General features: G+C 38.1%; 1 protein-coding gene across 2 annotated transcripts in view; it reads right to left on the minus strand.

The window, feature by feature from the left end:
• Nucleotides 1–12677, minus strand: part of PRKRA (protein kinase, interferon-inducible double stranded RNA dependent activator) — a 24404-nt gene that overhangs the window by 8418 nt on the left and 3309 nt on the right. For both annotated transcript variants that reach the window (XM_012650799.1, XM_012650800.1), the window contains exons 3-6: nucleotides 7818–7899; nucleotides 5511–5589; nucleotides 4383–4500; nucleotides 1431–1525 (exon numbers count right to left, since the gene is read on the minus strand). In XM_012650799.1, the coding sequence (XP_012506253.1) occupies nucleotides 1431–1525; nucleotides 4383–4500; nucleotides 5511–5589; nucleotides 7818–7899 (374 nt within the window). The remainder of the gene's footprint in view (nucleotides 1–1430; nucleotides 1526–4382; nucleotides 4501–5510; nucleotides 5590–7817; nucleotides 7900–12677) is intronic.

The raw sequence follows: 12677 nt of genomic DNA on the forward strand, positions 1-12677 counted from the left end.
ATAGTCTTTGATTTTTTTCCTACGGAACGACCATTATGTTACCGTAAGCTCAGTGAGAACATTGCTATAGTTGCACCTTCTCATTTCCCAACTAACAGACTACTCTCAGATAATGTACCACATGACATACCTATCTATGAATACCAGAACCTCAAGTTATATTTCAAGTGCAGCCCAATCTCTCAAGCTCTGTATCTGTTTGCCCAGCTGCCTACTCAATATATCCACTTAGATATTCCACAAACACTTCACAGTCAATACATTTAACTCATTATCTGCTTGCCTCAAATCCTACTCATCTTCTGTGTTCCCCGTATTTTTGAAGAGTACTACTATCTACTTAGTTGCCAAGCTAAAAATATTTATTTCCTCCCTTTTCTTTACTCCCCACATCCAATCAATTACCATGCCCCTTCACTGCAGCTTTTTAAATAATTTTTAAATCTACCCACTTCTCTTCATTTCCACTGCTGTAGTTACCTTAGTTTAGGCCACCATCATTTCTCACCTATTTTCTATAACAGCACTCCAGCAGATCTCTCTGATCCTAGTTTCGTTCACTCACCATAATGCAGCCAAATGATCTCCTTTCTAATGTACAAATTACATTCTGTCCTTCCCAGATTAAAATTCTTTAATGACTCTGTACTACCCTCCGGATAAAGTTTAATCTCCCTAATACAAGAGTCCCTTTAGGATTTAATGCCTGTTTACCTTTCTGGCCTTATTGTTTGAGACTCCCTCCTTCCTTCTCAAACTATGCTAAAAACATACCAATTTACTTAGGGCTCCTCGACTGTGCACAATGTTTCACTCCTGGGCTTTTCCACATGCTCTTCCTTCCTCTGGAATTCTTTTGCCCCCATTTTTGTCGTACAGGTCTTGGCTTAGACATTACCTCCTCATGGAAGCCTTCCCGAAAGCCCAGTCTTGGTTGGATGCCTTCTCCTATGTTCCCACATCATCCTCTGTAAGGACCAGCCTGAAGAGTTCTTCCCTCTCTGTCAGTAGGCTCTAAACTCCTTAGGGGCAGAGACTGCTTATTCACTGTATCCTAGTACCTGGCACAAAGCTTGGCATACAGCACAAACTCACTAAATGTTTGCTGAGTGAATAAATGAATGAACGAAGGGACGGGACTGTACTGTCACTCTGAAGGCAAAAAAATGAGACTACTGGCCTGTCATCTTTAGATCTTACCCTATTATTCTGAATTTGACTATGTCTCCCAAACCCTCTTACCTGATCACCCCTGTGACCCTGGCTCACATTTAGAAAGCACTTAAAAGTGGGGTGGTGTATAACTGAACAATGAAGAGATTTTTAAAACTTGAAACTCAAGTATCTATACAACAAGAAATCAAGGAAAGTCTCCTACAGCAAAAGATGCTTAATCACATTAACATTATAGCTGTCTGAACATTACTCACTAAAGAAATGTGGTTCTCTGGAGAAATATTACTAAATTTGGCAAGAAATTTCTCAGCAGCATTTCTCTTGGCTTGTTTTTTTGATGCCCCCTTTCCTAAATAAAAAGAAAGAAATGGTAGATTTAGAAAAGAAATTAGTGACCATAGAGGGTGATCAACTATATAAAGTATTAAGTTTAATCAGAGAACCTCATCTTTTTTATATACTATTTTCTTACTGACCTGATATCTTTGTTGTTGTACTTCATACATTTTTGAAGGCATTTCTATTAACAGTTTTTATTTAACAAACTTTATTATTTTTTTTTTAATTTCAGAATATTAGGAGGGTATAAACGTTTTGGTTACATTATTTGCTTTTATGCGGTTTGAGCCAAAGTTATAAGTGTGCCCATCACCATAATAGTGTGCATTGTACCCGTTAGGTGTGTATTTACCTGTCCCCCTGGCACCTGCTTGGTTTCTGTTGAGTTTTACTACCATATGTGCACATGGGTGTTGATCAATTAGTTCCAATTTAATAGTGAATATATGTGGTATTTGTTTTTCCATTCTTGTGATACTTTGCTTAGAAAAATAGTCTCCAGTTCCATCCAAGTTGTTGCAAAAGGTTCACCATTTTTTTATGGCCGAGTAGTGCTCCATGGTATACATATAACACATTTTATTAATCCACTCATGTATTGAAGGGCACTTGGGTTGATTCTACATCTCTGCGATTGTGAATTGTGCTGCTATGAACATTTGAGTGCATGTGTCTTTTTGATAAAATGACTTTTTTTCCTTTGGGTAAATACCCAGTAGTGGGATTGCTCGATCAAATGGTAGGTCTACTTTTAGTTCTTTGAGGTATCCTCCACGCTGTTTCCTGTAGAGGTTGTATTAGTTTGCAGTCCCACCAACAGTGTGTAAGTGTTCCCCTCTCTCCACATTCACGCCAGCATCTGTTGTTTTGGGACTTTTTCATAAAAGCCATTCTCACTGGAGTTAGGTGATATCTCACTGTGGTTTTGATTTGCATTTCTCTGATGATTAGAGACTTTGAGCATTTTTTCATATGTTTGTTGGTCATTAGTCTATCTTCTTTTGAGAAGCTTCTATTCATATCTTTTGTCCACTTTTTAATGGGGTTGTTTGATTTTTTTCTTGATGATTTGTTTGAGTTCTTTATAGATTCTGGTTATCAGCCCTTTATTGAATGTATAGCATGCAAATACTTTCTCCCATTCTGTGGGTTGTCTATTCACTCTATTGATTGTTTTCTTGGCTGTACAGAAGCTTTTTAATTTAATTAAATTCCATTTATTAATTTTTGTTGCTGTGATTGCCTTTGAGATCTTCATAAATTCTTTGCCTAGGCCAATATCTAGAAGAGTTTTTCCAACATTTTCTTCTAGAATTCTTATACTTTCATGTCTTAGGTTTAAGTCTATTATCTACTGTGAATTAATTTTTATGAGTGGTGAGAGGTACAGATCCTGTTTTAGTCTTCTACATGTGGTTATCAAATTTTCCCAGCACAATTTATTGAATAAGGATTCTTTTCCCCCAGTATATGTTTTTGTCTGCTTTGTCAAAGATCAGATGGCAAAATGAGGATGGTTTTATATCTGGGTTCTCTGTTCTGATCCATAGGTTTATGTCTCTATTTTTGTGCCATGCTGTTTTGGTTACTATAGCCTTATAGTACAGCCTGAAGTCTGGCAAAGTGATGCCTCCCAATTTGTTCTTACTGCTTAAGGTTGCTTTGGCTATTAGGGTTGGCTTTGGATATTTGGATACTCTTGATTTCCTTCTCTTGTCTGATTGCTCTGGCTAGGATTCCCAGCACTATGTTGAATAGAAGTGGTGACAGTGGGCAACCTTGTCTGCTTTCAGTTCTAAGCAAGAATGCTTTCAATTTTTCCCTGTTCAGTATGATGTTGGCTGTAGCCTGTTTTTCTTTAACAGTTATATTTCCCTACACCTAGCTTTATTGAACTATTTGGTTTAATTCTGACCAATTATTCAGATTTATCAAAATACAACTGAATTATAATCCCTATCTCTCAATGCCTATTTCCTGGTTACAGTCTACTATAAACTGACAACTATGTGGAATTTCTTTAACATGAAAAAAAAAAGGCATAGGAGATCCTGGATTTAAAGGCACTATAAATATCTACTCATGCTTTTGTTTTATCGACTTAAAAACTGAGGCCCAGGGAGATTAAATAATTCACTTAACCTTGCAAATCAAGGACTGCATCAAGAATGGAAGCTGAAGTTCCTGTTTTGGGCCCAGTAGTTTCTTCACTGGCCCATACTAGCTCTCAAGGGCAAACACAGTTGCCTATTACTTGAAACTAATATCTAGCTAAGGTAAAATCCCACTTGAAGCCACTTACAAAATGACAAAAACATGTCAGACAAGTTAACAGAGAAATTCTCACTAGTACTTTCTGTGACAGCTTTTTCTCATAGTTTACGTCCTTTACAGCACAGAAGTGGCTATAATAAAAAAGATAATTTCTACTTTTATTTTTATCTCGCTGTGATTTTTATGATCTAGTCTCTTATTAATCATCTCATTTTCAAATGTAATCTTCCTCTAGTCCATTTATTTTCTATAATAGCTATTGAAACTCCAAGAGATTTACTATTGCTTTGTCTCCAAAATGAGTTTTTTAAGTTACTAATACATCAATGAAGATTGTTTAAAGTACACAGCCAATAATTTGTCTTTTCACTAACAGTCTATAATTTTTTAAAATATCAAGTTAAGAAATATAAGTAATCTTAAGCTAAATATTTATACTTAAGTTCTACCTTAGAAAGTCAGAGAAAATAGAACAGAAGCGTATCAGTTGTTTCCCCTACAGAAATATTTAAAAAGATATTACAACAGAAATTTCTACGGTCATTCATCATCTGAAAATATTTCAAATGTCTTTAGTGGTAAAAAATAAGTACCAGTTTCCATAAATGACTCTAGCCTGCAAATTGTGGTATATTCTCTCTTATGAGCAGGTCCTCCCTCCTGGGAAAGGGTATATTCAGGAAGTCTCCAGCCATGATGAATAGCCAATTCCTATAAAATCAAGATTTAATAGTAATTTTAACTATGCAATGGTACAATCATGTAAATGATATTCTTTCTTGATCTTGATTCCATTTCTATGTTTGAGAAGAATAATGATATCTTACAATGGAAAAATGAGGGAAGACCCTGTATTTCTCAAAGATATTCCAGCATTTTATATTTTTATACCATAACACCAGAACTAAAGCAATTTTGTGCTATGAATGGTGTTCTTCCATCAAGCCACAGTGAGCTAATATAAGAATTCCACTAGAAAGACAGGCTACTCCCACTCTCTTCGGGAATACCAGGAGACAGCTATAGGTCTCATTGTCCAAAGCCTCTCCTGTCCTAGCTATAGACTTCCAGACCCACAGCTGGCTAACACTGTATTCAATGAAGAGCAGAATGAACAGCAGAGACAGCAAACAGATAGATGAGGTCAGGGACAGAAGGTGAAAACAACTATAGAAAAACCCATAGAGCAGGAAAAAGAGACCAAAGGACTGGTTGAATAACAGGAAGGAGAATGTCCCAACAGAGCACATGGATGATGTGCAGGAACGATACTCTGTATGCAGAAATTCAAACATGAATATATATATTTTTTGGTAAGCAGACTACTTTCCTTTTCTTGAATTAGGTTACCCAATTTGGGCTCTTTACAAAGTCTTCTGTCTCAGCAGAAGTAGAAAGAGGTTTGTCATAAGAGTGGCAAGAAATACTCTTAAAGTACAAAACACTCTACCCATGTGCACTGAGGTCCTGTTGATCTCAAATGAGAATTCCACAAATAAAGACAGATACTGTACATGAAAGAAAATCTAAAACATAAATAACTAGGAAAATAATTTCAAGTTAGCTCTGTAATAGCTCATGATCATAGTGGGGAAACAAAATATTTCACTATCTTATCTTTAAAATATTAATTCCTTGTCTTAGCCCCTGTAATATTATCAATTTATTATATCTTTTATCAGTAGACAAAATGTTAAGTATGGAAAAACTGTACAACTTACCTGTAATGAACCAATAGGATTAAGTTGGTTCTTTGGTTGCTTGGAAGGATCCGGCATTAAGGGATCAGGAACTGCAAAGCTAAACATTTTTTTAAAGTGTTATAAAACAAAATAATTTCATCTAAATTACTAAATAAATGATAAGCATTTTCTATTTAACTCTCTATGCCTCTGTTCTTGCCATTCCATGTACATGGAATGCCCTTCTCTCCAAACTCTTCCATGGGAATCTGATCTATCCATTGTCCAAAGTGTATCTCAAAAGCCATTTTCTCTAAGAAGCCTATCCTTTTACCCCACTGAATCATAATCTCTCCCTCCTTTGAACCACTGTAACATTTGGTTTGATCTTTTCTTAAGGAAATTGTTTTACCATAAATTATATACTCTTACAAATACATGTTATTTGTCCAGCTCTCACCTCATCTCTCCTGTTTGGACTGTAAGCTCTTTAATAGTAGGGCCTATGTATTACTTACCTACAAAAGCTTTGTGTTGTTTTGTACATAATAAGCACTTAATAAAAATATATTTAAAGAACACCGTTTTTATAAATACACAAAAAATGGAAGACTAACAGCCATAAAATTTAGCCTGGCTGGCAATGTGGATAATACAAGTCATAAATGTTTTTTCATGCAGAGATCTATGGAAGAGAGATCTGTTTGATCTATTATTTGCTCAATGCTAGGGTAATCCTCTAAGATTTATATGTATCCTGCATAAAATAGATGGCCTATATGGATCTGGTTTCAGCATGTGAGGACTGTGATTAGGCAAAAAGAGAACAATCCCTTCTAGGTAGTTTGAAATTACTGGCTACTAGGGACATCAGTGTCTAACACTGAATAAACTGCATTCCAAGGTTACTACCACCTAGGCAACTGGAGAGTCATTTCTTCCATGACAAATGAGATTTAACTATTGCCACTTCCTCAAGTTTTCTTTTCCAACTGCCAGAATGTCAAGCTTTACATAGGCCGAGGAGATATAAGTATTCACTTACAATGCTGCATGCCGAAGCTACACAAATAATTGTGATGGAGAAGTGAGAAAGTCTCTGTATTAAATCAGGCCACTTTAGGCCTGATTACAGCTTAGTAATTCCCATCTTATCTGTCAAGAAGCACAAATATATAGTAAAGTTTGTTAGCCTTTTTTGCTGACAAAGTGAAGTGCCCATGTGCAGAGAAAGGATACTCTGTACACTCATTTCTACAGATGTACTCAACACTGGGTTGCGCAGAAACAGCATGGCCAACACCAGTGGAGGGGGAAACTCAACACCTGGCATGCCATTTGGCATGTCTTGAAAGCTGGCATAAAGCAATTTTAACACATGACGTAAAGAATCAAGTATTATCTTGTGAAATCCAAGGCTTGTCTTGGGCAAGTGCTTACCTAGAGGGTTGTCATGTCAATGGTGGGTTCTAAACTACCCAAAAGGTTTAGATGACTTAGAGAATAACCTAAATATACCCTTAATCCAAAAGTCCTGCTATGGCTAGGGAACAAAAAATCCATCCCAAATTCCCATAGGCCTCTGCTGTCAGCTATGAGCGGATTATATCAGGTTGTACTTCAAACATATTTGAGTGCACGTAAGAGAAGAGTGTGAAGGCATGCCATGCTCCACAATGTGCCCAGTGGAAATCAAAGGACACTACTTTATGATATGTGAGATCTCTAGGACTAACCTTCTTTCCAAAAACACCTAAAGTGGTAAAAAACTTTAATTTGGAAAGATATGTCAAGAATTAATATCCCCATCCACACCTGGGAATACTGCTTAAAAGAAAAAAAAAAACAGAAAAATTAATATCCCTAGCCACAGAATGGGTCATTAAAATAAATCCCACTTGACATTTTCTATTTGGTATAAATTCTATAATAAAAGAAAATCTCTGTCTCTTTCTTCCAAATTGGAATTCCTAAAAGAGTACTTTCGGCTCATCTTTTTCCATCTCACACCTTGTTTTCTTCAGTGCAGAAATAATCAAAGTCTCAATACAGAATATGAATATTAATATTTGCCAGAAACACTCTGATTTTCTACTGTGGCACCCCATCTGGGGGGGAAAAAAAGTAAAGCCTAGTTCATGAGAGCCTTCATTTGATAGCTAGTTGCTGGATCTGACTGGATAAAGTTGTCTTTAATGGATGACAGGTTTTCATAAGGAAATAGAATTTTAGAGCTAAGATACCAACAACCGTTCATTTTGTTGCTTTTGTGAGCATGTTCAAATTTTTAATCTTACCTCAGCCATGATATTTTTGAGCTGCAGAATACAAAGAAATTTAGCTCACCAAATACTCGCATTGGCTTTCAAAATGTTTATGGCAGCCTCTGCAGCTCTATGTTTCGCCAGCTTCTTACTTGTACCTTCACCTGAATTGAGGTTTAAAAAAAGAAGTCTTATCTCCTGTGGAAAATGGGTGGCTTGCACAGATGTTTTCATAATACAAAACAAAGTCACTACAGGTTTTACATATACACACTAGGTAACAAAATCATATACTATATGCAGTTATACACTGCAATAAAATATTCACTATGTGAAGTTAATACATTAAAAAACAATTTAAAAAGTTCTATGTATTTAATTCTATGCATACCTGTACAAAAATCCTTATTATTTTTATATATGTTTGTAATATAAAATGATAATAAAGTAGATCATGTCACACCTTCTGAAGAAATGCAACTTAGTACTTTACTCTTCCCTTATTCCTGAGAGAGGGGAAATTCTACTACAGCAAGAAGTTTCTTTTAAAGAGCTACTTATAGCAGAACTGTCTGACAGCAAAACAATTTTTTTTTCCTCTTTTTTTACCCTGATCCTTCAAGTTTTGGGGCATGAGCAAAACAATTTTGACAGGCTGTTTCAAACTATACTGTATCAAACCCCTCTGCTAGGCAAAGTAGTCATGACTACAGGCTGGGCACAGTGGGGAAGGGTTTGTATATGGAACAAGGCTTGTTATGTGTCTCTATACAACTTGTATCTCTTGGATGTGTAGGTAAGGGGAGACTGGGGACAAAACTGATATCTACACTTCAGTCAGCAATCACACTTCGTAAATGATAAATTCGATCTTTTTTTCTTTTCAATTCAAACCCTCATGGAATCAGTTTCAACTACGACTCTCAAGTGTCAGAAAATACATAAATCACTCATTTATCTACTAACAGAGGTATTAGGGGCATAGCATAGAACTAAACAGAGCCCCTGCGCTCAAGAGCTGATGGCCTAGTGTGGGATTTCATCTGTTAATAGGCATCTGCAATACAGAGTGAAAATGTCACAAGCTTATGTGCATGCGGTAGGGAAGCACACAAAAGCAGCAGATCCTCTACTCTTCGTAAGGATTCAGAAAGCTTTCATGAAGGAAGAGATAACTAAATGAGATCTGAATGATAAGTAAAAGCTAGTAAACTGAAGAGAGATGGGGGATTAGGAAGAGCTTTACAGGCAGAGAGAAAGAACACCTGGGAAGGCTCAAAGGCAACACAGAGTACGGTGCTCTCAAGAACCCCAAGTAGCTGGGCATGGGTAAAGTTTAAGAACTTGAGGTAAGGACTTTCGAGATAAAAGTCTAGAGAGCTGCCAGTAGGGGAAGAGGTCAAAGAAGGGTATTGTGAATTTCAAATGTTAAATGTGCATAGGAATTGCCTGGGAATCGTTAAAACACACACATCTGAGATGGGCCTCCTATTTTGCATTCCCATCAAGTGCCCAGGTGATATCAGTGCTGCTGTAGATGACACTTTAAGAAGCAAGGTTGTATGTCATGTTAAGAAATTTGTTCAGAGGATGATGGAGAAACTACTGAATGGATTTTAAGAAGAGAAAGGCAAATCTGAATGCTAGAAAGAACACTCTGGTTGTCATGTGGCAAAAGGGCATGACAAAACTCTAAGATGAAAGAGCAGCCATCAGATTGCAGCTATAATCCAAATGAGAGATGACAGTAGCCTGGACAGTAGCAATAAGAAAGAAGCAGACAGATTCAACCAATATTTAGGAGATGGGGTTTAATGACAGATGGGGCAAGAGGGAGGGGGACAGGAAAAGAGTCAAGAAGACAGGGAGCTGGGCCGGAGTGGGCATGGAGGCTGCTCCACCCGGCCTGGGCGTCTGCACCGTGGCTCCATGGGACCTTTGGGCTGCTGCCCCAGGAAGCACGACCCAGTGGCCCCCATGCATGGCCCAGGAGCACCATGTCATGGGGAGATCCCCAGTGGCTGCCTCGTGTGTGCGACGGGCGCGTCCCTGGCTGTCTTCCTCCTAAGAAAGTCCTACTGTCAGGTGTGGCATAATCTGAGGCTGGGAAGTGCTGAAGCTGCTGAAAGATGGCAGAAGTAGTGGTGGTAGTAGCCAAATTTGATTATGTGGCCAACAACAACAAGAGCTGGACATCAAGAAGAATGAGGGATTATGGCTTCTGGATGATTCTAAATCCTGGTGGCAAGTTTGAAATTCCATGAATAAAATAGATTTCATGCCTTCTTACTACGTGGAAAGCACCTATTGTAAAAAAACCTAAAGGATACCTTAGAGACAAGGTTTTGCTGTATTGCCCAGGCTGGACTTGAACTCCTGGCCTCAAGCAATCCTCCCAAGTAGATGGACTACAGATGTGTGCCACCACACCTGGCTTAGTTTTCATTTCTTATTCAACATTATTGTTATTCTAGACTAGAATGATTTAATTATCAGCAATAGAAGGCAAATATTTAATGTTTTTAACCATTGTAAAACAGCAAAAACTATAGTACAATTCAAAGATATAAAGTAATGGAATATCCGTTTCTGAACTCAGAATATTTCCAAGGCCGGGCGCTGTGGCTCACGCCTGTAATCCTAGCACTCTGGGAGGCCGAGGCGGGCGGATTGTTTGAGCTCAGGAGTTCGAGACCAGCCTGAGCAAGAGCGAGACCCCGTCTCTACTAAAAAAAAGTAGAAAGAAATTATCTGGACAACTAAAAATATATAGAAAAAATTAGCCGGGCATGGTGGCGCATGCCTGTAGTCCCCGTTACTCGGGAGGCTGAGGCAGGAGGATCGCTTGAGCCCAGGAGTTTGAGGTTGCTGTTAGCTAGGCTAACGCCATGGCACTCACTCTAGACCAGGCAACAGAGTGAGACTCTGTCTCAAAATAAAATAAAATAAAAAAATAAAAATATTTCCAATGTTCTAAATGTAATTTAACAGATGTAGTCACAGTGATGTTTAACTGCAGAGATAATTTTTTTCAGATTTTAAGATTTTGCAAATAATACCATTATTTTAAGTTTTTATTTTATGTTATTTTTGAGACAGGGGCTTGCTCTGTTGCCCAGGCTGGAGTGCAGTGGTGCAATCATAGCTCGCTGCAACCTCTAACTCCTGGGCTCAAGTGATCCTCCTGCCTCAACCTCCTAAGAAGCTAGGACTACAGGTGCATCGTGCCTGCCAGATTTTTTTAATTTTTGTAGAAACGGAGTCTTGCTATACATTGCCCAGGTTGGTCTCAAATTTCTGGCCTGAAGCAATCCTCCTGCCTTGGCCTCCCAAAGTGCTGGGATCTCAGGCATGAGCCACTGTGCCCGGCCCTATTTTTAGTTTTTAACTGGAAGATAAATCAGAGATTTCCCTTGACTAGCTGAAGAGACCAGAGTTAGAATCAGGAATACTTCTGGTTTTATAAATAGTGGACATTTATTTAAAGCATGTTGATTAGAGGCATTGGGGAAAATTAAGGTAGTTTCTATTAAAGTATGTCTCATAGTGATGAATGCATAGAGGAGACTGGGGATACCTAGATAGACTTTTTTGTTCCTTTTTAAAAGGTTACTGGTATCCTGGTGTTAGGTAGATAGTTAGGATCTCTGGCTCTTCTTAGGACAAGGGTTCCCTGATTTGGTGCTGTTTCAGCAATTGCTCCACCTGGGAAGAAAGATAAGGGCGGGTACTCCATTTTGGCACTGCCCCACCCTTAATCCTGTCCTGAGCAACTGCTACACCTGGGGAAGAAAGGAATGCTTTATCAACCTAGGAATTCCCCAGCCCAGGCATAAGATTTAGAAAGTGACCTAAAGTAACCTAAGGGTAATTAATATGCTATTAGCTTGAAACTGCATTGCTGTTCACCACGACCCCCCACCCCCGGCCGCAGGTGGGCTTTCTTAGAGGGAGCTCATACACACAGATGGAATTTTGAGGACACCTGTTGATCATCTGATAACATCCTACACCTCCCGAGAGCCCTCCTCCAGACTGGGCTAATAAAAGGAAACAATTTGAGAAGTCAGGAAGTAGTGAGTGGGTTAGCCAGTGAATGAGTTGGTGTTTCTCTCCATTCGTGGAGACAGACCCGTTTTATACTACAGCAAAGAGCTGCTCTTGTGAAACTGTTCCCTTCCTGAGGTTACTCTGTCGTATTGGACTTGCTGGTGACTTTTCCAAGAAAGGAGTCAGAGGACACTTTGGTGTGTCTGGTCATTTGGCAAGAACCGAGGGTAGACTCCCATCCTGACGTCTTTGGTGCCAAAACTGGTATTCTGACACTGGGACTACAAAAAATGTGGCAGCAATTAACAAATGATAGTTAAAATAATATCATAGAGCAAAGAGGAAAAATACCTCAGTTTTAGATGTTATATATAAATCTAAAAACTCAAATATAATTTTTATTATTTGTTAATACTCCCGGGAAACCTTCCATGCTATTTTCTGATAGAGACAATTTTATCAAAGTTTTATCTTTATTTAAGTCTTAGGAAATCTCTTAACTTTATTACAATATTATAATTATTGCTACCTGTATTCCAGGGTGCTTGGAAACATTTTCGTAAGTTAGTGATCTGTGGTTAGCCTGTATAATGATGTAAATCCAGCATCTGCATCAGACAGCCTTTTCTCTTTTCTCAGAATTTCTGCACCTTTTTGGTAACTTAAATGTCCCATGGAATAAATGGATTTGTTTCATAATGATTTTGCCAGTGGAGACATTGTTTGAAAGTTAAGAAGGAAAAGGATAAAACAGGAAAGGATGAACGTGTATATATATATATATATATATATATATAGCAGAAGTAGTGGTGGTAGTAGCCAAATTTGATTATGTGGCCAACAACAACAAGAGCTGGACATCAAGAAGAATGAGGGATTATGGCTTCTGGAT

Source organism: Propithecus coquereli, unplaced genomic scaffold (assembly GCF_000956105.1).
Source record: "Propithecus coquereli isolate 6110/MARCELLA unplaced genomic scaffold, Pcoq_1.0 Scaffold34, whole genome shotgun sequence".
In the NCBI taxonomy this organism is placed as follows: Eukaryota; Metazoa; Chordata; class Mammalia; order Primates; family Indriidae; genus Propithecus; species Propithecus coquereli.